Source organism: Babylonia areolata, chromosome 20, assembly GCF_041734735.1.
Source record: "Babylonia areolata isolate BAREFJ2019XMU chromosome 20, ASM4173473v1, whole genome shotgun sequence".
Classification (NCBI taxonomy): Eukaryota; Metazoa; Mollusca; class Gastropoda; order Neogastropoda; family Buccinidae; genus Babylonia; species Babylonia areolata.
In genome coordinates this window covers 29,694,264-29,718,889 of record NC_134895.1, presented here as the reverse complement: position 1 = coordinate 29,718,889, position 24,626 = coordinate 29,694,264, and the positions used below count along the sequence as shown (strand labels likewise).

General features: G+C 43.5%; 1 protein-coding gene across 2 annotated transcripts in view; it reads right to left on the bottom strand.

The window, feature by feature from the left end:
* Positions 1-2,858: 2,858 nt before the first annotated feature.
* LOC143295388 (tyrosine-protein kinase Src42A-like) overlaps positions 2,859-24,626 on the bottom strand; it is a 105,727-nt gene continuing 83,959 nt past the window's right edge. Inside the window, exons 5-8 of one of the 2 annotated variants that reach the window (XM_076607057.1) lie at positions 21,759-21,917; positions 21,221-21,405; positions 12,312-12,468; positions 2,859-8,996 (exon numbers count right to left, since the gene is read on the bottom strand). In XM_076607057.1, the coding sequence (XP_076463172.1) occupies positions 8,785-8,996; positions 12,312-12,468; positions 21,221-21,405; positions 21,759-21,917 (713 nt within the window). In that variant the 3' untranslated portion in view covers positions 2,859-8,784. The remainder of the gene's footprint in view (positions 8,997-12,311; positions 12,469-21,220; positions 21,406-21,758; positions 21,918-24,626) is intronic. The other variant, XM_076607058.1, reaches the window with a different exon arrangement.

Sequence of the window (24,626 nt, the reverse complement as noted above, 5' to 3'; positions counted from 1 at the left end):
GCAGCGGCGGGCCAATCTGTCCCACTCTGCTAACATTTTAAAAGATAGAGTAGCTGAAGTGGGGAAGGTGGTGCGCTGTGAGACCAACATCCTGTCCTGCGCGGAGGGCTCTGCTTCCCTGAAGGCAGGGTGGTCCTGTGTGTACAAGGACCACACCCCGCCCTTGTAGTAATCTTTAAGGAACTTGCCCAGGGAAAAAGCGCCCGGGGCAGAGAGGGACTCCCTGCCTGGAGTGCGGGCTGGCTTATTAAGCCATTCTTGCGCCATTTCTGGCACTCTGAGTCGCCTGGTGGTTCTGGAGTTAGAGTCACATGGTCTAAGGAGGGTCAAGGGTAACAAAGTAGCCTGAGGGACTGATTCGGCATGCGTAACCCTTATTGGGGAGGGTCAGTTCAAGCTCGGCAAAGTCCGAGTTTGGTTCAGGCTGGTCTCTAGGGAGGCGTGGGCTCAATCTGTCCCCCTGGGATGGGGGCGAAGAGTACTCATCCGCTTGTTCGTCCTCATCCGAAGACAGGGGCTCCCACTCTTGTTCGCAGTCCATCCCCTGCTGGTTGTCATCCCAAGTGGATGTACCCGCTGGGGCGTCCTGTGAGCTGTGGTCAGCCCAGCGGGATGAGCTGGGACAATCCCGAGCAGGGACCATGGCCGCAGCTGTTATGTCCTTGACGCCTGAAGCGGGTGGGGAGCGTGTGGACCGTAGGTCCAACCATGCTTGGGATGGTGGGTGCCACACCTTCTCAGAGAGGGCGTCCCTGGATGCAAGAGGGACCCACAAGTGCTGTGAGGGGACAAACACCCACTCATCTCCCTGTAGGACCGAGGGCTGGGTAGGTGGGAACTGCAGGCTCCCCCAGGCTGAGCGGGGCCCCTCGGCAGCCGTCGGTCCTGACAAGGAGGCTGTTGTGACCATGGTCACCTGTGGGTTGACAGAGGCCCGATTTGTGGACTGAGTGGCAATATTGGTTGAGGAGCTCGACCTGACCGACAAGAAGTTGATCCCACTTGTCGGGGCTGTGTGTGTCACCCTGTGAGATCTGCTGGGTTGGGTCCAGTGGGGAGCGGACAAGGGGTTGGCCCCTGGTCCTCCCGGCAACCCAGTGTGCACCATAGGTGTGCCCCAGTACGGGTAGAATGGGGGTAACCACTCGTGGGCACCAGCCATCCTGTGACCCCAACCCCAAGGGTCACTGGCGCCTTGACCTCCATGAAGGGAAAAACCTGGCCAAGTCAGAGGGAGGTCAGGTCCGACTTGGGTGTCAGTCCTGCTCGGAACTGCCTGACACGCACGGGCCTCCCCCAGCAGGGGAGACCGGCCGGATAGTGGGAAGACCTGCAGAGCAGGTGGCCATGCGCCCCGAATCCCCTCCCGTGGGGAGACTGGGGTGGCTTGGCCCAGGGTGGGCAAAGTAGAGGTCCCCCCCCGGAACCAAAATTTTCTCCCCTCCAGAAGGAGGTGGGGGAGAGGGGTCGACAGAGGAGGGAGAACAACAATGGGGCCCCTGAGGGCCGTCTCCGTGTGGGGACCCGGGTAACTGCCGGGCGCAGCCTCCACTTGAGAGTTCACGCCTAGCCTCGAGTCCGCACCGCCAAGAGAGGACCTGCCACTCCCCCCTCTCCCTGCCTCGCGCTGGGACACCTCGGGAGGAGACGCTCATACCCCTTTCCCCCCGGTCCCCTTCATGACCGTTTTACTGGTACAAGTGTCGCCTCTGCGATCAGCGTCTAAAGACGCCTCGCCGCGGTCCGTATCAGGAGGAATCATGAGCTCCGGGTCTGGGAGAGTCTCTTGCCGAGTCTCAATCCCAGCCTCATGATCCCTGCCTTCGTGGGATGGCATACGAGGCATGGTACCCGTGCTTAAGCACCCAGCGAAATTCCGATCCCCAACAGAGAAAGGAAAGACAGGATCAATTTAGAGGTAGAGAAAAACGAATGAATCGAGGGGGTCGAGTCGAATCGAGTACACAGAATGTAAGAATACAATAAACACAAGCCGCATGCAGCAAAATAAGGCCAAATGAATACGCTTAATAGCCAAAAAAAGCGTAAGACGAGACAGAGAGTAAACCTGACAAGATGGTGTGGAGAGCCTTGGCCAAAGGAATGATTCAGCGCTTATAGCTTTTAGAGGCGTTTGATTGGCTAAGAGCGGACCGAGCAAGACGGCTTGTCTTTTCACTGTTAGCCGCACAAAATTTGGCCAAGCAGAGCAAACTGATAGGCCTAGTTTGCATCAGTTTGACATGGTACAGTATATGACACCAAACGTGGGAGTTGCAGCCCACGAACAAAGAAGAAAAGGCGGGTGGTAGCTGTCAAATGAAGTGTGACAACCTATCCCCATGTTGGAAGCAGCCTCTGGCATCTAGCTCTACACCAATCGAGAATTATAATCGATAAACTGTTGCTTTCCTTGTGTCAGCACTACATAGTGAAGCTTGAGCATCCTCTCTAGTGTAAAGCCTGGGTATGGAGGCCAGGCTGTTATCCATGCAGCAGGTTCCCCTTTTCCTCATCCCTGAAATAGTCCAGCAGAAAGGCTAAAGCCTTTGCAGAGGTAAGCAACAGCATTTATAATTTTCCAAAGTTTATAGAATTAGCTCAGACTTTCTTAACACTAAGCAAATTTAGCACTGCTAAGATCACTTATGTAACCCAGCTCTGGAGATATGCATCAATACAGACACAACACTTGAATTAATTTCATTTTGTATTAAACACCTGCAATGTCATGACCAAAATGATGATCATGCAGGACACCACCTTGTAATAAATGGCAGAAATAAAATGTAAATGAACAATTGCACAGTACCACTTGATACGCCTTCATAACTTAAACACATGCCAGCAAAAATAAATTCTCAGCACAACAAAACTGACCCTGTCAGAACCCATATATTAAATCCAGGATTGTCTACAAGAAATATAATGAAGCAACTTTTCCACTGATTTTCTAGATGAGCATACTTCCTAAATGATTTTCAAAGCAAACCACCGGCAATATGTATAACTTTTTGATTTTAAATAGCATGGAAATTCAAGTCTGACAGAACATTCATTCTCTCTCTCTATTTCACAAGAAAGATCCTTTCCCTCTTCCATTATTCTCACTCTGACTCTCCTTCGTCCATCCAACTCTCTCTCTCTCTCTCACTGTACAAAAAATTGAAAAAATGCTCTCATGACAATAAATGTTCGGCAGCTCTTTTCTACCATGATGTAAATAGTTAAATGTTGCAATAGCACTTATATAATTTAATGTGATAAAACGTGCCAAAGTATGACTTCAAGAAGTCTGACATATATGTAACATAAAACTAAATTTTTGCTCCAATGATCAAAAGTGCAGTCTTAAATTATGATATTTAGAACAAAGCACCCTAATAGACAAATGTGAAGTAATGATTTTAAAAAGCAACAAAAGTAAATTATGCAATTACAAATATCACAAAAGAGATTCTGTAATCAGACTACCAGCCAAAGGTCTAATTTTATATGTGCAGATTTGTTTTTTTTATAACAAGTTGGACCTTACATTCAAGTTTGAAGACCTGTCTAACATCACAAGAGGCCAATAAAGTCTAACACTTGGTGCATCTGTTTTATCATTTATTTTTTCTGATCAGTAGAGGTGACTGCTATTTTCTAAGATCCATAATCTTCAGTGGACCAGTCAATATTGCCTGGAACACTAGTGACAGCAGTCCTTGATTCCTCAAATAAATGACAGTGTGCCCACTTTTGGATTCATCCTTAACTCACTCCGGACGAATAGTTTTCTCCCTTGCTTTCCCCTGCAGACGACCCATTTGTTAGGGTAAGGAAAAAAATTAAAAAATACAAAACAGAAAGTAACTGAATGAAACTCCCTGTACTTGGCCCACTGACCCCTCTTCTAACGTAGTGTGTACGCCCACCCCCTCCCTCTCTTCACAGCCCTCAGAAGCTGAGTCACTGTCAATACCTTCTTACTGGTAGCTTTCTTAACTGCAGATACTTTATTCAATGTCTTCATCATCCTCGTCGATGTCAAAATCTTCAGTTTGAAGCATTTCAATCACTTCAGCAGCAGTAAAAAGCCGCTGTCGTGTCCTAGTTTGCTCCAAAAATTTCCACTTGTATTGCATGCGACGCCATTTTCAACACGCAGATTAGCTTGTCATGTGGAGTACCAAGGTCAACGGCTGGCCAGCGAGTGTATAAGTCACGGAAACCTCACGAAGAAACTTTTCATTCAATCCTTGACACGTTCGCAATGCCTGGTGTAGCTGCAATTTTTTTTGCTACCCCATGAGGAAAACGTGGACAAATTTTTAATTGTTGAAACCGCTATAGTGTTCCAGATGGCGCTACCTTACATAAAGAACACTATAGCGTTCCATCATCCAGAGCGAGTTAAATATAAATAAATATCATAAACAACAAAAATTGATTCAATACAGATCCCATTGAGAATAACAACACTATATAATTTTTCACTCAGTCCATCACCCTGTGATTCCAAAAAGCGGATTGTGGTTCCCTTTTGTAAATTTCCCCTTAAGTAAGTTAACAAGTAAAATAATATTCCCCACCCTTACCACAAACCAAAAAAGGTGCTGATAAACATTAAACCCTTACATTTATAAACTGTTTGCAAATATGAGGACAGGAAGCTGAAATAATTCACCTGCCTTTCCTGAATGTGGAATAAAAATCACACTCATTCACTGAATCATTAGCAAAAAATCAAGACAAAGCCTTCATGGCTCACTTTTGAGCCAACAGACAAAATGCTTGCCTTAGCGAAAGTTACTTACTGGAAACAACAATTCTATATTAAGCAGCCCACATCAACTGGCATTTCATTAATTTACAATTATAATTATTTTAAAAAAACTATTAAAGTTTAAAGCTTTCCCTGTGTACAGCATGATTTTTCGACTTTGACAATTTGTAAATAACAATGCAATGTTCAGCAGAGCCCACATCCATTTAACATATTTTATTAATTTACAATCATAATACAAATATGTCAAAGTTTTAAACATTCCCTGTCTGCACCACGACTCTGAATTTGACAGAGATTGAAAAAAAAAATGTTTAATTGCCAAACACACCTTGTAAAAAATAATGTTCTTTGGGTCAAACAATTTTCTCCATGGCAACTCACTGTCAAAATCAATGAAAATTCACTCTGTGAATGTTTCTCTCAAAATGATAGAAGTTATTTTTGGACCGGAAATTGACATAGGAAAAAGCTCTTCAAACATGCATGCACAGTGCCAGCCAAGTGTAAGTGACTTCCCCTGAACGAACAATTATGACAAATTAAAGAAGATCCAATAATTCTTATAATCATTCATGGACATTATGCAGTAAGTGATGAGGCTCATGCACAAGTCATTCTCTGAATAAAATCTAGTGACTTCCTTCACCTCCTCTCAATAATATGTTATCATGAACAACTGCACATGCTTACTAATGAATAGTTATAAATAGGTCTGTGCTAAAGTATTTACCGAAAAAGACCACTTAGGTGGATGTAGATTGTGCACACCCTTCACACTGAGTGTTAAACACAAAAGCTTTCCAATGCCCAGAGTCTTATTTCAAAATGTAATGTTTTAGATGGGTGAGATCTGTTTAATCAAATTTTATTTCCCTAGTATTCAGATCAGCGCCCCATTTCCAAGTAGAATTTTAGTGCACTTATAAGATGCGTGTGCCAATGTAACTTCCATACTAAGCAAAAGAATTTCCTATTTGAACATAAAAAAATGATATTTTAAAAAAGCTAATGAGTATGTCAGTATGTTACATAAAAGTTTTTTTTGAGGTTTTTTTGTAAATAAGAAATGAAAAATGTAACAATAACTGACTGCAGAAATATTTAGTCTTCTTAATCATTTTTGTGCCCTTCCCAGAAACCTGTGCACTGTCATTATGATTAGAATGTGTGGAAAGAACCAATTTTTTTTTCCTATTTTCAAGCCAATTTTGTTTTTGACAGAATAAGTATTTCCAGATAAAATTAATATGTAAAAGTTTACCATGGACACACAGACACACACAAAACAGAAACACTGTGTTGTTACAATACATGGACTCACGTTTTGTGTAAACACACACATGAACCAACAAAATCTTTCTGACCATTTGTTCAATGCTAAAAAATCCTGATTTTTGCAACAAATAATACTCCACAAACATCAGCATCTCACTGTTCAACTGACTGCACAGTGATCATCCAATAATCATTGGACATTAACAAGTGATCAATGCCAAAACCACACAATAAAACAGCTGAGCAGCTAGTACTGTTGTTTCATAATTTGACTGACAGTATACAACTTTGTTATTTCCATTTCTATGCTGATATATAAACTGACACATGCCCTACTTTTGTAAACAATGTTAATTTCAACTGCAGTCAACAGATGAAAAAAAAAGAGAAAAAAAATATAACAGCCAGTGCTTTCAATATGTGTTCTGGCCTCATCAAACCACTTGACACTGTAGTCTCTTATCAACCGTTCTTCATTCAGAATACAGTATATAATTGATGTGTTGTATTTCTAATGGAAACAAAGAGGATAAATAAACTCAAACATTTTTTTTTTTAATGCGCACAAAACATACTTCTCCTCCCTCCACTCAGTGAGAAGTCACTGGGGCTCTGCCAAGACGAACTGTTCACCTGATTCCTCCAGCTGTGTCAGTTGTGTTTTAAAAGCCTGTGTCTCTGCAAATGTTTTCCTGTCCATTATGAAATGTCAGTCCCTCCCTCAACAGTTCCTTTGATGACTGTTTTCGCAAACCATTGGATCAAACATACACAGCTGACAAAGTTTACTTGAAATAAAGCAAACATCCCCTGCAAGCATGTTTGTGTAGCATGTGTGCCTGTGTGAGAGAGAGAAAGATATGTTACTGGAATGCATGCTAGTGGTGGGAAAGTTAAGTTATCTGTTCTGACAAATCAGAAGGGAGGGGGCAATGAAAACAACTGATGTCTGTTATCTGACACCCTCTATGACAGGAATTGTCTTTACATCGTCAGCCAGTGCTGTGATTCATGATTGTGGCAGGGCAGTGTGTGTGACAGAATCTCAGAGATGGCTACATGTCACACCATTATATTAATATCAAATGGTCCTTGTCCTTGCATGCGATCTGCAAAAATCTGGTTTAGCACTCACTCTTGCTTTCAAACTAATCAATGTTGAACATGTTCAACTCTGAAGCAAGTCAGTCAAAAAAACAAAACTTACCATCAAATCACAACAGTGATGAAGGTCGTGACCTTCTCATCGGCTTTAGGTGATGAAAAGAAAAAGCAATGGAAGTAATTCGAAGAGATAAAGCAATGGTAATAATTCAGCTTTCATCCTCACAAACTATAGTATGACTAAATTATATCAAGGCTATGAAGCTGTCTAAAGATTATAAATATGATGATTCTAGTTTGAAATTGAAACTATCAACATAGATAATTTCATGATGAAAATACCTTTAAAGTGAACAACAAGATCATCCAATGATGTCATGTGATCATGTTTCACTGCTATTTGCATACTTGATTTGACAGCATGATAATCAACTTGCACGTGTGTGCTCACAAAACTGTCAGATGAACGCAAGAGCAAGGTCTCATTCTTGCTCCTCAACCCAGTGGCTTGAACAGTGTGAAGATGCCCTGAGAGAAAAAAACAATGGAAAGGGAGGACTGACTGAAGATGAAGAGTGGAAATGTGTATGTGTGAGAGACGACTGCACTGGTGTTTTAGAGTGAAAGGAGTGACCAACAGAGTGACCAGAGATGGCAACTCAACCAGAAATACTGCACATTTGCATCTTGCTGTAATGACTATTCGTTTATCACAACAACAACAAACAAAAAAAAGCTAATGGGAGTGAATCAACAAGTACAAATTGGTATATTATAAGTATATAAGTCATTTTCCTGTCATTTCTGTGATGGACATCAAAAGCATCCACAAAACAGACTTGCAATACTGACAATGAAAATGATACAAAAAATCTACTGGCACTGTGCAAAAACAACAAATGGTAAACACCTGTAAACTGCAAGAGATGTAAAGGACAAGACTGTTCTGCAATCTTTCTGAGGATGTTCCACTGAGCACAACTTGAGCAGTCATGCACACACATCTACACACAATGTATACCTCTTTTCTATGCACTCTTCTTTTTTTCCATCATTCAGTTTACTCATGGAGCAGATGACCAGAAAGTCACTATCTTAATGGCTTAATGATGGCTTCAAACTGATTGAGATCTTGAAAGTTACAGAAAAATCAGTGTAGCTCAAATATAATCGATGTATGTATGAAGCATGCAAACCATGGCCAGCAAAACAGCCATCTTCTTCCATTAACTGTAAATCCCGAATATTCACAGTCAGTTGCACATTGGCCCAAACTGAAGCCGGTTTGTGTGTTCAAACTCCCAACTTTTTCAATCAACAGCCTCAAACCATATTTCCCTGATGGGCATCAAACCTACACAATAAATCCACTAGGTTCTAACATCAGTGTCTGTCCACATCCAAAGCTTCACACTACTTGAAGTTGATGGGTATGGCCCGAGTTACTGCAGTGTATTTTTTAATTCTGACACCAAAGAGCCAAACTTCACTGAGCAACACTCCAGTCATCAAAGTACCATACATCATCCATGTTGAGATACATGTCCAGCACATGGAGATTTGCCAGTTGTCATTGTAGCCCTCCTCAGGGGGCTTGATCATGACAGAACGCCTAAGGTCTGCTGGCTCACACTTCACCTGATGAAGGAAGCCTCTCTATAGTCCTTTGGGTCCATGGTGAAGAACTCTTCCAGCTTCCACTGCAGTGTCTCGAAGGTGGGGCGCTCCATCTCTTCCTTGCGCCAGCACTCCAACATGATGTCATAAAGGGCCTTGGGGCAGCCTGGTGGGCAGGGCATGCGATAACCATGTTCTACCTGATGCAGCACTTCTGCATTGGTCATTCCTGCAGAACACACAATGCACGAATCAAATCAAATCAAATTATGGTGCTAGAGCCTTGCCGACCATTAAGGCCATCTCAAGGCTATCACCACATTAGTACCTAATTCAAGTCAAGGGTAAAAAAAAAAAAAAACAATAAAAATTGGTCATCGCTTTAAGCTTTCCACTCAAAGTTTAAAAAACTTCCACAGTTTAAAACCTTCAAATCTGATTAAAAATGTTCCCTTCTTTCAAGAAGTCCATCAGTGTCCACGGAAGGACATCACAAAACAAAGTCTCTGTCAATGGAGGGACATAACGAAACAAAGTCTTCAGAGAATCTGCTGTGTGTTGTCTGTGTCTAATGTTGTGCAGATCCCAACAGTCAAGGATTGTGAGAGGCTCATCACAGGGAATACATCAAGAGGCCTCCTCCCCCTTCAGCAAGTAAGAATGTGTAAAAAAACAAAACAAAAAAAAACTGTGCCCTGTGTGCAGTCTGCACAGCACAAACTCCTCCTTTCTATTCTTCACCACTGATGGGACGGTCTCTTTCAGGTCTGGATGGATTTAGAACAGCTTGTTGTCCATCCGCAGTTGACGCAAAGGGCTGGACTCGTGCATTCACCCTTGTGAACCGCCTTTGAACAGGTGCTACACGCCTCTTCCTCCTTGCAGCGGTCTTGCATATGGCCAAACTTCTGGCACTTGAAGCACCAGAGAGGGAACACCACGTACAAGGACATGTTCACCTGCAGGTAACCAACTCTTAAATCCTTGGGGATATTTGACAGCAGAAGGTGAGGCCTTTGGGATATTTGACAGCAGAAGGTGAGGCCTTGGGGATATTTGACAGCAGAAGGTGAGGCCTTTGGGATATTTGACAGCAGAAGGTGAGGCCTTTGGGATATTTGACTGCAGAAGGTGAGGCCTTTGGGATATTTGACAGCAGAAGGTGAGGCCTTGGGGATATTTGACAGCAGAAGGTGAGGCCTTTGGGATATTTGACTGCAGAAGGTGAGGCCTTTGGGATATTTGACTGCAGAAGGTGAGGCCTTTGGGATATTTGACTGCAGAAGGTGAGGCCTTTGGGATATTTGACAGCAGAAGGTGAGGCCTTTGGGATATTTGACTGCAGAAGGTGAGGCCTTGGGGATATTTGACTGCAGAAGGTGAGGCCTTTGGGATATTTGACTGCAGAAGGTGAGGCCTTTGGGATATTTGACTGCAGAAGGTGAGGCCTTGGGGATATTCAGACAGCAGAAGGTGAGGCCTTGGGGATATTCAGACAGCAGAAGGTGAGGCCTTGAGGATATTCAGACAGCAGGTGAGGAAAAAAGTGTTGGTCGGGACTCTGTCCGACCCTTGCGTACCATCACCCTGTAAAGTCTGTTACTCTGTGACAGGACAGCTATTTCTTGATCTCTGCCTCTGATACTCCTCTCAGATCAGGGCATCCAATTACCCCCTTAGAGCAGTTAAGCCATTTGTTCAGTTCAGCTTTTCACAGAAGCTGCGACTGTCTTTTTGATGTACACTCCACTAAAAAGGATCTGTTCCTCAGCTGCTTGATGGACTTAAGAGTACTGGCTAGACCTTGGAATCCTTTCTGGACTGTGAAGGGGCTGAGACCCGACAAGGGTTTGTCAGCATTAGCACCCTCCACCACGAGCCATGATGGCCAAAATCCAGACGTCTCTCAGACCTCTGAATCGGAATTGCTCTCTGTTCCTGGTCTTCTCTTCACCACTTTTAGTGGGATGATTTTAAATGGAAGCCATAGTTTTTAGTTTTATCATTCATCCCTCCCTTGCCCACCCACCATGGGGTCCAACTTTGGGGCCAGGGTCAGGGGAACACCAGCTTGACCCCTTTCAGGTTTCGGGAGAGACATACGACAAACAGTCAAGAACTAACCCCCCCCCCAACCCCCCCTGATTGGGGGTTATCTTTGTCAGCCTCTAAACTGCTAGTCTTGACCCAGCCCCATGTAGGGGTAGCCGACTGACACGCACGGGCCAATGTGTGCCTCCTGTCTTAGGAGAGGTCCGAGCCAAAGGGACGTGTTGAGAGCAGCATGCTCTCTCAATACCCAGCATCTCATTCCCCTCCATCACAGGTCGTGCCACATGGCAATCACGGCAGGCCTGAAGAAGGCCACAGAGAAAAAAGAAAAAAAGTGGAATAGAAGGCTTGATGGGGAACTGAAGACAGAAAATGAGCCGGTAAAAAGAAAAAGAGAAAACAGCGAAAGGGACAGTGGGTCACTTTTAGTTTGGACCTCACTCACAACCTGTTCGGCATGGGAAGCCCTACCAGGGGCATCAGTACAAAAACTACCAAGTATTTAGCCTGGTCAGCTACACTGACTATGTAGGCTGTCAAATAAGACCTGGGACTAGCTAGTAAACCCTTAGAAGAAGCACTGATGCCCCCGCCGACATAGCTCGCTCGATCACTGGCCGCTAAGCCTTCTGACCACAACAAGGTTGTGACCCCCCACCCCACCCCTCCCAGCCCCCTCACTTCGGAAGAGGGTCAAGCCAGCCTGACCCCCTCCAGGGCCTGGGAGGATTTAGCCCACCTACCCCTACCCACATGCTAAAGACGGGACAGGAAGTGAAGAAAATGACACAGTCAATCTTGCAAGACGGCTGACAGTAACATGTTTTGTGGGTGCTGGCAGGCACCTAGCTGTAACAAGGATTAGTAAAAATTACAAGAACGAAACCAAAAACACAGGTGGTAGGGATGGAGAGGAGGAGTGGGGCTTTCTATAACTTCCACATATATATATATATATATATAGGCATACTGATCAATTTTTACATCTGAAACAAGTATACATGTGCTGGAAACCGTTCAATTCCATCTAGCTGAGGCAGCCCATGTCAATCAGCATTTCCTTGTCTCAATATCATTTTACAGAACTATCAAGCATTTTTAATTTCTCTGCTTTATCATGACTTTCCAGCTTCATACTGAGTGAATATTGGGCATATCACACCAGAAAATGTATCAGGTAATTTTCTTATGATTTATCGAAGCTAGAACGTCATGGTGATGACAGGGAAATTTTAATACTTTGATAGATCTGTATTATAATGAAATGCCGATCAGCATGGACTGCTTTAGCTAGCCAGAATGATGTGTACATACATGTACTATAATGAAATGCTGATCAGCATGGACTGCTTTAGCTAGCCAGAATGATGTGTACATACATGTACTATAATGAAATGCTGATCAGCATGGACTGCTTTAGCTAGCCAGAATGATGTGTACATACATGCAATACTTGAGTTCCAGAATCATCACACTGCAACAGGACACTTACCAGGATAGGGAACACGTCCATAAGTGACAATCTCAGTCAGAAGGATGCCAAAGGACCATACATCTGACTTGATAGTGAAGCGGTTGTAGTTGGCAGCCTCCGGTGCTGTCCACTTGATGGGAAAGCGAGCACCCACACGTGCCTCATATTCATCCTCCTGGAACAACAGCCATAATATCACACTGCCACACAGCCAGTCCAAAAAAATTGTGACTTCTAGCAAAATGGCCCCTTTGTGGTCAACTGGTCTATAAGCAAAAAGATTTCATTTGATTTCTAGCAAATGACATACAATCTCCTCAGGCAGCAACTGGACATGTAAAATGTTTACAAAACATCCACATCAACACACCAGAAGTGTCCATAATGGCCATATGTAAGTATCCACATTCCAAGCCTTACAAATACACACTCCTATATTCCTTCTCTCTCACATCAGTATGAACGTTCATACTAATGAACAGTTTGTATTCCATTGCTATGTAAACCTCAGAAATGCTACATGTAGACCATGCTAAAAAACAAACAAACAAACAACAACAAAAAATTAAATGCAACTCTCAAACAGTTATGCTACTTGATATAAATAACAAACAAGAAAAACAAATCCTTGAAAAATTACTTCAAAAATATATAAAAAAGCTTTCATGTGAACACACACACACACACATACACACACACACCCCACACACCCACCCACCCACACAATGACTTTTCGTTTGGGTCAGTGCGTGTTCTTGCAAAATCAGTTTAGTGCCAGGGAATTTGTAAAAAAAAAGAAAAGAAAAAGAAAAGCTCTCCCCTTGCAAGGGAATTTTCAGGATTCAAATCAAATCAAATTATGGTGCTTAGAACCTCACCAACCACTAAGGCCATCTCAAGGCTATCGCCGCGTTGATACCTACTACAAGGGTAAAAAAAACAACCCAATAAAAACATGTCACCACTTTAAGCTTTCCACTCAAAGTTTAAAAAACCTTCCACAGTTTAAAACCTTCAAATCTGATTTAAAATGTTCACTTCTTTCAAGAAGTCCATCAGCACCCATGGAGGGACATCATGAAAGAAGGTCTTCAGAGGAACCGCTGTGTAGTGTCTGTGTCTAACGTCATGCAGAGATCCCAACAGTCAAGGAGCACGTGTTTCACGGTGAGAGGCTCATCACAGGGAATATATCGAGGGACCTCTTCCCCCTTCAACAAGTAAGAACGAGTAAAGAAAGTGTGCCCCGCATGCAGTCTGCACAGCACAGACTCCTCATTTCTGTTCTTCACCCCCGAAGGAAGGGTCTCTTTTAGGTCTGGACGGATTTGAAACAGCTTGTTGTCCGTCTGGGTGTTCCAGAGCAGTCAGTTCCACAGCATACACTAAGCTGTCAGATAGGATGTGTTCCATTGAGGGCTGGTCAGGAAAGGCAGGACAGAACGCAAATGCAGCCACTCCGTCCTCTGACTTGGAACGGTCAGTGAAGATTTTTTGGAAAGTGGGAAAGTTGTGGCAGAGTTCTGAAAAGTAAGTTCTGTAGGCCAGTGAACTGGTGGAATCTTTACGGTACAAGGCCAGATCGAATCGGACCTCAGGTAAAGAAATGAAATGAAATGAAATTATGGTGCTTAGAGCCTCGCCGACCACTAAGGCCATCTCAAGGCTATCGCTGCGTCAATAACTACTACAAGGATAAAAAAACAACCAATTAAAACGAGTCACCACTTCAAACTTTCCACTCCAAAGTTAAAAAAAAAAAACTTCCATAGTTTAAAACCTTCAAATCTGGTTAAAAATGTTCACTTCTTTTAAGAAGTCCATCAGCGCCCACGGAGGGACATCACGAAACAAAGTCTTCAAAGAAACTGCCGTGTAATGTCTGCGTCTAACGTCATGCAGATCCCAACAGTCAAGGAGCACGTGTTTGACGGTGAGAGGCTCATCACAGGGAACACATCGAGGGGCCTCTTCCCCCTTCAACAAGTAAGAATGAGTAAAAAAAGTGTGCCCCGCACGCAGTCTGCACAGCACAGACTCCTCCTTTCTGTTCTTCACCCCCGAAGGGAGGGTCTCTTTTAGGTCTGGACGGATCTGGAAGAGCTTGTTGTCCGTCTGGGAGCTCCACTCCTCTTGCCAAAGATCCTTAACGTAAGTGTTCACCTTCCGCTTCATGTCTGTGTATGGTACAAAGGATCTGGATAATTCTTTCTTTACAGCATTCCTGGCCAGCAGGTCTGCCCTTTCGTTACCACGAATGCCAACATGTCCGGGAACCCAGGCCAACACAACCTCGTATCCTTTCTTCGTTGCGAGAGTAAAAGCTTCATAAAATTCCAGCAGTTTGGGATGAGTGATATTCCTGCAGGCGATCGCCTCCAGGGCTGACAAGGAGTCGGAAAAGATCATGAATCTCTTTTGTTTCGAAGAGAGAACCATTTTTACCACCAGAACCAGTGCGGTCAGTTCCGCAGTGTACACCGAGCTGTCAGACAGGATGTGTTCCGTTGAGGGCCGGTCAGGAAAGGCGGGACAGAACGCAGATGCAGCGACTCCGGGGAATTTGTGGCAGAGTTCCGAAAAGTAAGTTCTGTAGGCCAGAGAGCTGGTGGAGTCTTTACGGTATGAGGCCAGATCGAATCGGACCTCAGGTGTTCTAAAGGTCCACGGAGGGCTGTCAGGGAACTTAGAGAAATCTGAGATGCCACCGACATCCAGATCGGCATTTTCTAAGTGCGGCTGAATGCGGAGTCCGAGAGGAGGTATGCAGTTTGGGTTGTCTTTAAATTTCTTATTGAAAGGGTTGTTAAATACAGCGTTGAAAGCAGGGTTTGTAGGTTCAGAAAACAATTTCAAATAATAGTTTAGGGTCAGCTTCAGTCTGCGGTTGGAGAGAGGCGGTTCCCCCGCCTCTGCGTACAGGCTGTGCACAGGGGTGGTGCGGAACGCACCTAAGCTGAGACGGAGCCCTTGATGGTGTATAGGGTCCAACAGTTTCAGGTAAGACCGTCTGGCCGAGCCGTATACTACACTTCCGTAATCCAGTTTGGACCGGACCAGGGCTCTGTAGAGGTGCAAGAGAGTTCTCTTATCAGCACCCCAGTCCGTGTGTGCTACAACTCGAATGATGTTCAGGGCTTTTTGGCAAGATATTTTCAGCTGTTTAATATGGCTGAGGAAGTTCAGTTTCTGATCAAAGACGACCCCTAAAAATTTGGCTTCCTTGACCGCCGGGATGGTGGATTTTCCGAGACGGATTTCAGGGTCCGGATAGAACTGGCGAAAAGTATGAAAATGAATACATTCAGTTTTGGAGGACGAAAATGTGAAGCCGTTCTCCTCTGCCCAACACTGGATTTTGTTGACGCAGAGCTGAAGCCGTCGCTGGATGCTGGCATACGTGCTGCCAGTTGCATACAAGGCGAAATCGTCCACGAACAGCGAGCTGTCCGATCCCTTCTGAACGGATTGAACGATGTCATTAATTTTGATGCTGAAGAGAGCCGGCAACAGAATGCTCCCTTGCGGGACACCCAGCTCCTGCTCGTGAATGTCGGACAGGGTGGTGCCGACCCTCACCTGGAATTGTCTGTCTTGCAATAAATTGTGGATGAACTGGGGCAGGTGTCCTCGGAAGCCGAGCTTGTGCAGGTCCGATAGGATTCCAAATTTCCAGGTGGTATCGTAAGCTTTCTCCAAGTAAAAAAAATATGGCCACCACATGCTGTTTGTTTACAAAGGCATTTCTTACAGTGGTTTCCAGACGAACCAGATGGTCAACGGTAGAGCGATGCTTGCAGAAACCGCACTGTTCTTTCGCCAGAAGGCCGTCGGTCTCTAGTTTCCACATCAGTCTACCGTTGACCATCTTCTCCATCAGTTTGCAGATGCAGCTGGTCAGTGCTATTGGGCGGTAGTTGGAGGGGTTTGAGGGGTCTTTTCCCGGTTTTGGCACCGGGATTATGACGGCTTTCCGCCAGGAGGGTGGAAAAAAGCCTGTGATCCAGATGTGGTTGTAAACTTTGAGCAGGGTGTCCAGACAGGTTTTGGGAAGATGCTTTAAGAGTTTATAATGGACCTCGTCCATTCCTGGAGAGGAATCCGTACAGGTCTGAAGGGCAGATTTAAGTTCATTCATAGTGAAAGGAAGGTTGTAACTCTCTGTGTTGTCAGAAGAGAAGTTGAGGGTGTTTTTTCTGTCAGGTTTTTGGCCCTGAGAAACCGAGCAGATTTGTTGGCAGATCTCAAGTTCTGTTCGATTGTGGAGGCAAGCAAATTGGCTCGCAGTTCACACAACGGGCTGGACTGACGCATTCGCCCTGGTGCGCCGCCTTTGAACAGGTGCCACACGCCTCTTCCTCCTTGCAGTGGTCCCGCACGTGTCCGAATTTCTGGCACTTGAAACATCATAAAGGGGGCGGCATGTACAGGCTTACGTTCACCCGCAGGTATCCGACTCGTATGTCCTTGGGGACATTCGGGCAGCAGAAGGTGAGGAAAAATGTGTTGGTCGGGACTCTGTCCGACCCCTTCCTTACTGTCACCCTGTAAACGTTGGTCACTCCCTGAGAGGACAGTTCGCTCTTGATCTCTGCTTCAGACACTCCTCTCAACTCCGGGCATCTGATGACACCCTTTGAACAGTTCAGTCCTTTGTGAGGGGAAACCTTCACCGCCCTATCCACAAAAGTGGTTGCTTTGAGCAGAAGCTGTGTCTGCCTTTTTAATGCTGTCTCCACCAGAAATGCTCCGTTCCTCAGCCTCTTGATAGATTTTAGGGAGCCTGCCAGACACTGGAAGCCCTTCCACAAGGGCTTGTCGTCATCAGTGCCCTCCACCACAAGCCACGACGGCCAAAATCCAGAGGTCTCACCGACCCCCGAATCAGTCAGAATCGTCAGTTCCTGGTCTCCTTCTTTTGCCATGTTTAGGGGGGTGTATTTGGTTGGAAGCCATGGTTTTAATAACTGTACATTCATCCCTCCCTTACCCACCCACCATGGGGTCCAACTTAGGTGCCAGGGTCAAGGGAACACCAGCTTGACCCCTTCCAGGTTTCGGGAGGGATATACGACTAAAAGTTTAGCTCCAACATGTTCCCCCCCCGCCCCCCCGATCATGCCCAGCTCCTGGGGACAGAGAACCGAGCACTACGGGGGTTATCCTCGCTAGCCTCCAAACTGCCAGTCTTGACCCAGCCCCACGAAGGGGTAGCCGATTGACACACACGGGCCAATGTGTGCCGCCTGTCTTAGGAGAGGTCCGAGCCAAAGGGATGTGTTGAGAGCAGCGTGTTCTCTCAATCCCCAGGATCTCATTCCCCTCCATCACGGGTCGCGCCGCACGGCAAACACGGCGGGCCTGAAGAAGGCCACAGAGAAAAAAGAATGTGGAAAAGAAGGCTTGATGGGGAGCTGAGGACAGAACAGAGGCGGTAAAAAGAAGAATAGAGAATAGCGAAAGGAACAGTGGGTCACTTTTAGTCTGGGCCTCACTCACGACTTGTTCGGCATGGGAAGCCCTACCAGGGGCATCAGTACAAAAACCACCACTTATTCAGCCTGAACAGCTACGATGGCTATGTAGGCTGTCAATTAAGACCTGGGACTAGAGCAGTAAACCCCCAGAAGCACTGATGCCCCCGCCGACATAGCTTGCTCGATCACTGGCCACTAAGCCTCCCGACCACGACAAAGTAGTGGTCCCCCCAGGAGGGGGTCAAGAGAACACCAGCTTGACCCCCTCCAGGTCTCAGGAGGATTTGCAGAGAAAATGTCAATGTTAAAGTTTACCACGGACACACAGACACACACACACACACAAACACACACAGACAACCGAACACTGGGTTAAAACATAGACTCACTTTGTTTACACAAGTGAGTCAAAAATGGGTGGAAAGGAATGGGGAAACCCATGTTAATTTAACCCTTTCGCTGCCAGGAAAATAAGATTTAAGTGAAATCTATTTGCCAGGGTTTTTTCACAAAAAACGGGTATATATTTTCAAAAAATTCTGTGCTCTTTGTTACTGGAGAAAGACCCATAAAAGTATATATTTTCTGAAAGGTAAATGAATAAAGAATACAAAACACACGCTGTTTTCCCATTTTATATATTTTTAGTGACATGCTGTTGTTTTGAAATCAGTGTTTTGTTTTTTGTCACATTTTCAACTTGTTCATTACAAACATTAGTCAGGTAATTTGCACAAAAACATCATATTTTCTGGACAAATGGATATCTGCAAACACAAAATCATACTAGAACAACCACAATATATATATATATTTTAAGAGATAGATACACAATACATTGTGACTTCTCCAAGTTGTAAGATGGATGTGAGGCCACGCCCCCTCAGTCTCCACCCCCCCCCCCACCCCCCTCCCCTCCTCCTCACCCCTCTCACATGGTCACTTGATTCAGTTCTCATCAGACCGCGTTGGCTGCGTGCCAAGAATATCGCTCTGCTGCTAATTCGGTCATCTGTCGTCTGCTAACATCTGTACAGCTGGCATCACTCACTGACAGTCGAATCTTGGCCACTCTCTTGATTACTCCCTTTATTTTCTATCAGATCGTCCTATAAATGTTCATCTCTATCTTCTCCTTCGAATTTACGCTTCAATTCTTTCTGAGCATCAGCTAAAGAAGGAAATCATGGTTGATTTAGTTCGTCACGATCACATGTCTTCAGCACGGCGTCAGTCCGACATTTTGTTGAGCAAGCGAGGAGAGAAGTCAGGCAAACACTTGGACAGTGACCCAACCAAAACGTTCAAATAAAGGACTGCTTCATGACGTAGATGGGGTTTCTAGCTATAAATAGAATCTAGAGAGATTCCCCAGGCTAAAGCTACCACTATTTTTGCCAAGGAAGTGAATGCAAACCAGGGAAAAGTCAGAATATTTCGATGACGAGTTATCTCGTCATGCAGGCAGCGAAGCATACATGCTTGCCATGACGAGTTATCTCGTCATGCAGGCAGCCTAGGGGTTAAAACCCTTATTATGCTGGAGCGCCCGCAAACGGCCTCTAAACATTTGCTGTGTTCAACACAGAAGCAGCCGGTACCACCAGTTAAACACATGCTTACAATGGGCGCAGCCATTGTTGTTTACATAAATGAGATTGCCACGATGGTCACTGCCTTGTTTTCACCACTTCCTGTTGAACATTTTGAGCTTTTCAGGGTCGGATTTAGTTAAGTTTTGCCAAATTTATGAATTTTCAAAGTTGCAAAATGACTTTAATGATTGCAAAGAGCTTTAGCATAATTGGAACAATTCTGAAGATGATTTTGAACTGTTTTAATGATTTCTGCATGAGAATCGTATAAAAATTGATTGTACTGAGTGACCTAGATAATGACTGACCGAGTTTCGGCGATAATGAGAGTGAAGTTGATACTTGAATGTAAATCGATCGCCTGACCTCCAAAATCAAGAATCGAATGCCAGACCTCCAAAATCGATAATATCAGTGAATCAGTCTTGGTGTTCTGTATAATCTTCCTAATTGTGCTAGTTCAATGGATCATATTTCTGAATTGGTCAAGTTTTCAAGTTTCAAATTTGCAAGATGAGTTTGACGACTGCCAAGAGTCTTAGCAATATCTGAACGACAATTCTGAAGATGATTTTGAGCCATTCTAATGATTTCTGCATGATAATCGTTATATGATAATGAGTCAATCGTTCTGAGTGACCTAGATACTGACCGATTTCAACGATAATGAGAATGGTCAGTGTCTGAGCGTGAATCGACAGCCAGACTTCCGAAACATGAATCGATCACCAGACCTCCAAAATTGATACTGTCAGTGAGTCAGTTTTTGACTTCACTGATATTTACTGACGTTTTGCACAATCTTCCTGATTGTACAAGTTCAATGGATTATATTTCTCTTTTTATCATGCGGAAATTAGATGTGAGGTAGGTTTTTTGTTTTTTTGTTGTGGTTTTTCTCCCCACCATCAAGGGAAAAAACATCATCTTTCAAAGGGAAAATACACCATCTTTCAAAATGAAAAGAATGAAAGTAAATGAAACGAATTTTTATTTTATGAGGGTAGTGGAGTAAGCACAGTTGCTTTTTTTTACGTCCATCCTCATGGGCAAAAAAGAAAGAAAAATAAAGACAAAAAAACCCACAACAAATAAGCAATGGCAAAACATACACACACAAAACATAAAAATCAGCATGTTCATTGTTGCAATTCAAGTTGAGGAAGAAAAAGAATAAGCAGATGTGCTAGAAGACACTGTTGACCAGATAAACTTATTCTATTAAAAAAAAAAAAAAAAACAATTAAATTTTAAAAAAACCAACAACAAAAAACACTGTAATTATTTTTTTTTTTTAAGTTGACCATCAAATTTGACTCTTTTTTTTTCTTTTTTTGTGAGAGTACAAAGCAACATGAGCTTGGAAACATAAATTCTTTTGCAACTTTATGTGTAGAATTCAGGGAAAATAAATATAAGCAACAAAAGAAGGTAATTACCTACTAACAGCAAGTTATTCCCCTAGGCATGGGATTTTATGGGTGATTAGTGCTGGGCGACCTGGGGCTAAGAGAGTTAACAGATCAGATCTGTCAAAGAGAAGGGGAGACAACAACACAGGACCAAAATGAGAACAGGACACTATTTCAGGATTATGGGCTAAAAAGACAATAGGACAAACCTTTCAGAAAAAAAGACAACCCACTTGACAGAAAAGGGGAGAGACAGTTAACAGGAAAAGGAGTGAAAACAAAAAGTTTGTCAGGGTAAAGGGCTGCAACAGACAACAAGGGAAAACTTTAGAAAGACAAAGGGAAAGATCACACCCTTCTAAAACAGAGGAGTGATAAAGACAAAGGGATATTATCATCGGAGGAGTGGAAAAGACAAAGTGAAAGAAATCGCTGATCCCTGCCTCCACCTTGATGACTCGGGCCAGCCCAAAGTCGGCGATCTTCACATTGTTGTTCTCGGCCACCAGGATGTTGCGTGCTGCCAAATCACGGTGTATGTAGTTTTGTGACTCCAGATAGGCCATGCCGCATGCAATCTGGGCACCAATGTCTATCAGCTGAGGCAGCTTCAGCACTCGCCCTTTACCTTCATGGTCAGAGAATGACATACACATAATGAAGTTAGCCTGTTATCTGGCTTGAACAGACAGCTCTAAAGTTAAGTAACGAATGGATGATTAAACAAAGAAATGAGAATTAGTCAAAACATCTCCATTTTGTTTTGTTCTATTTTGGGGTTTGTTTGGTTTTTTTAGTCAAAAGTCCAAATCTGAACATGTACTTCTACTGTTGAACATTACTATGTGACCAACATACCTGTGCATACGATTTCTAATTATGTGAACATTCACTTTTTCCCAGGGGAAGTGTAATCACATCAGTAGTTATAACAATGTTGGTGCGTATGTCATAAAAAAAATAGCAAATTCAGTTTCTCACCTTGCAAAAATTCCAGCAAACTCCCATTCTTCATAAGCTCTGTGATGATGTAGATGGGTTCATCCTGTGTGCAGACTGCATACAACTGAATCAACTTCTGGTGACGTAGTTTCTTCATGATCTGGGCCTCTGCAAGGAAGTCTTTGGGATCCATTGTGCCTACAATCATCCGTCAGTATTCATCAGATGCATACAAATGACACCAAACAATCTTCACTTTCTAAGTCTTGATTTTTTAAGAGTTTAACTCTTTAAATACGATTTCAGTGTTAAGAAACAACACAGAACAACAATATATTACTAGTAAGTAATGGCAGAAGTGCAAGCAGAGAGATCTACCCAAACCAGAAAGCTTCTTTTTTTTCTGTCTACACACAAGCTGGAAACTGTGAAAGTACTTTGCCAATCAATGAAACAAAGGATCCAGCCAAATGCTTTTACTGTCTCATTATTTGTTCAATGCATTCTGTCATGGGAGAATGATGGTGAAATCTGGGAAAATTTAAAAAGAGGATGAAAAAGCTCCAGAACAACTGTATCAGGTCAAATTATGGTGCTCAGAGCCTACTGGCTGTCACACAATGTTCATTACATTGCTCACTCACACAGTGATTACAGGCAGTTGACAAAATAGAACACAGAAATAAATTTACATTAATAACACAGTTAACGTTCTTGACTCACTCACACACTCTTTCACATCATTAATACAGTATCACTACTCCTATTAAATATAAACAAAAGTGTCCACCATCTGGCACAGGACTGTCAAAGCTTGCCTCACAGGGACAGATAGCACCTGAAAACTGATGAACTAGAAGAGTAATCAGTCAGTGTCATAGCTCGCTGACTTGCAGATGGGTAGAGGAAATGGAGAAAATGTGGAAGAGGAAAAGGAATAAGTGTAGGTCACAGAATGTGTTGATGATGCTAAATGTAGAAGACACTGGAAACAAAGACAACATGGAAGGCATACAGGTGAAGAACGTACGAGTCAAAGAAAGGATGTAGCAGTGTACAAGCATACAAGTCTCAAACAGACTGTGAATATCCTCCTGCTTCAAGAGGCCAAGGTTCCTAGGCTGCGAAAGCCCTACAAGGAGCCAATCACCAAACAATATGCCCCATCTACTTGCGCTGAGCCTGCAACAGTCAGCATCTCAAAAACCAACCAAATGGTCTGTTGTCCTTCCAAGATTATTTCTAAAATGCCCATGGATTCCACTCAGCTGGTGACAGCATGCTCTCTACATCACTCTCACACACAAACTAACACGACGTTAGGCACTGGAAACAAAACTAGTCCATTAAAGGTGGTGGCCATACGCCACCAAACCCAAAAGGACCTACTCTCCCTCTGCAAAAGCAGAAAAAGTGAGATCGACTGTGACACCAATCACTCAGGCCATCTCAAGACTATTGCCACATAAAAATCTACTTCAAGTCCTGGGTAAATATGTAGAATAAAAACAAATCACTGCTGCAATCTTTTCGCTCAAAAACTTTTTAAATCTTCCAGAGTTTAAAACATTCAAATCTGATTTTTAAAATGTTCACTTCTTTCAAGTAGGCCATTAGCACCCATGGAGGGACATGATGAAACAAAGTCTTCCAAGAACCTGCCATGCCTGTGTCTAATGTCATGCAGATCCCGGCAGTCAATGAGCACATATTTTACAGTGAGAGGCTCGTCACAGGGAATACATCGAGGGGCCTCATCCCCTTTTAACAAGCAAGAATAAGTAAGAAAAGTGTGCATCGTGCGCAGTCTGCATAGCACACACACTCCTTTTTTTCAATTCTTCACAACTGATGGGAGGATCTCTTATAGGACTGGATGAATTTGGAACAGCTTATTCTCTGTCTGGGTGTTCCACTCCTCTTGCCAAAGATCTTTGAGCCTTTCACTTCCAACCGCAGATGTACCCACGGTTTCGAGGGCAACCGCATAATCAGGTGTCCAGCCAATTATCTGCATATGCTTACCTCCCTTGCAAATGGCAACTGCCTTGATGAGTGTTAGAAGCAATTTCTTGTCAAGTTTTGGCACGATTTTGATGCATTTTTTGTGTTTTAGAAAGTGAAAAGCTGTTGAGCATGTCAACATGGCTGCCAGAATATACAGCACAGAAGAGGTGGTTGAATTTTGTTTGATTTCTGCAGAAAATCGACAATAGCAGCTACGAAAACAAGATAGATAATGAAAGAATGTTGCTGTTGATCGACTGAAGTGATTCAGCTTATCCTGACGATGATTACATGCTTCAAGGTACATCAACAGGAAGCGGGTGGGGTCATGTCAGAAGTCGGTATAGAAAAACCAAATATTTTAGCTTGAACTTTCATTCTGAGGTTTTCATCTCATGAAACCCTCCTGATGAAAGCTTCATGCTGAAATATTGTTTACAGTGAGTTTTTGTGTTGTAATATTGTGTGATAGTATTTGTGGGTATTTGGGTGGGAGGATGTGTGGGGGGGTGCATGCGAGTGTTCATGTATAGTGTTTGTGTTTAAAACAACATGATAGTGCAGGAAACAACATAACTGCACTTGGTTGTTGTGTCTAATACATATGCTAATATTTTAGCATTATTTCCACCTGTAAAATAAACAGATTTCAGTTTTCTTCTTCGGTTTCTTTCAAAACATTATGTGTATCTCCCCAAGATATCTCCCCCTGATTGGGAGTTATCTCATCTTGCCAACACTGAAGTTTTGATAATTATATTGTCGAATCATTTTCTTTCTAGAAAACATATACCTTTACATACTTTTGAGCATAATTTCAATTTTTGTAAAAAAAATTTTCTTTTCTTTTTTGAGGTTGGGGTTTTTTGGGTTTTTTTTTTAATCACAAATAGTTCAGGA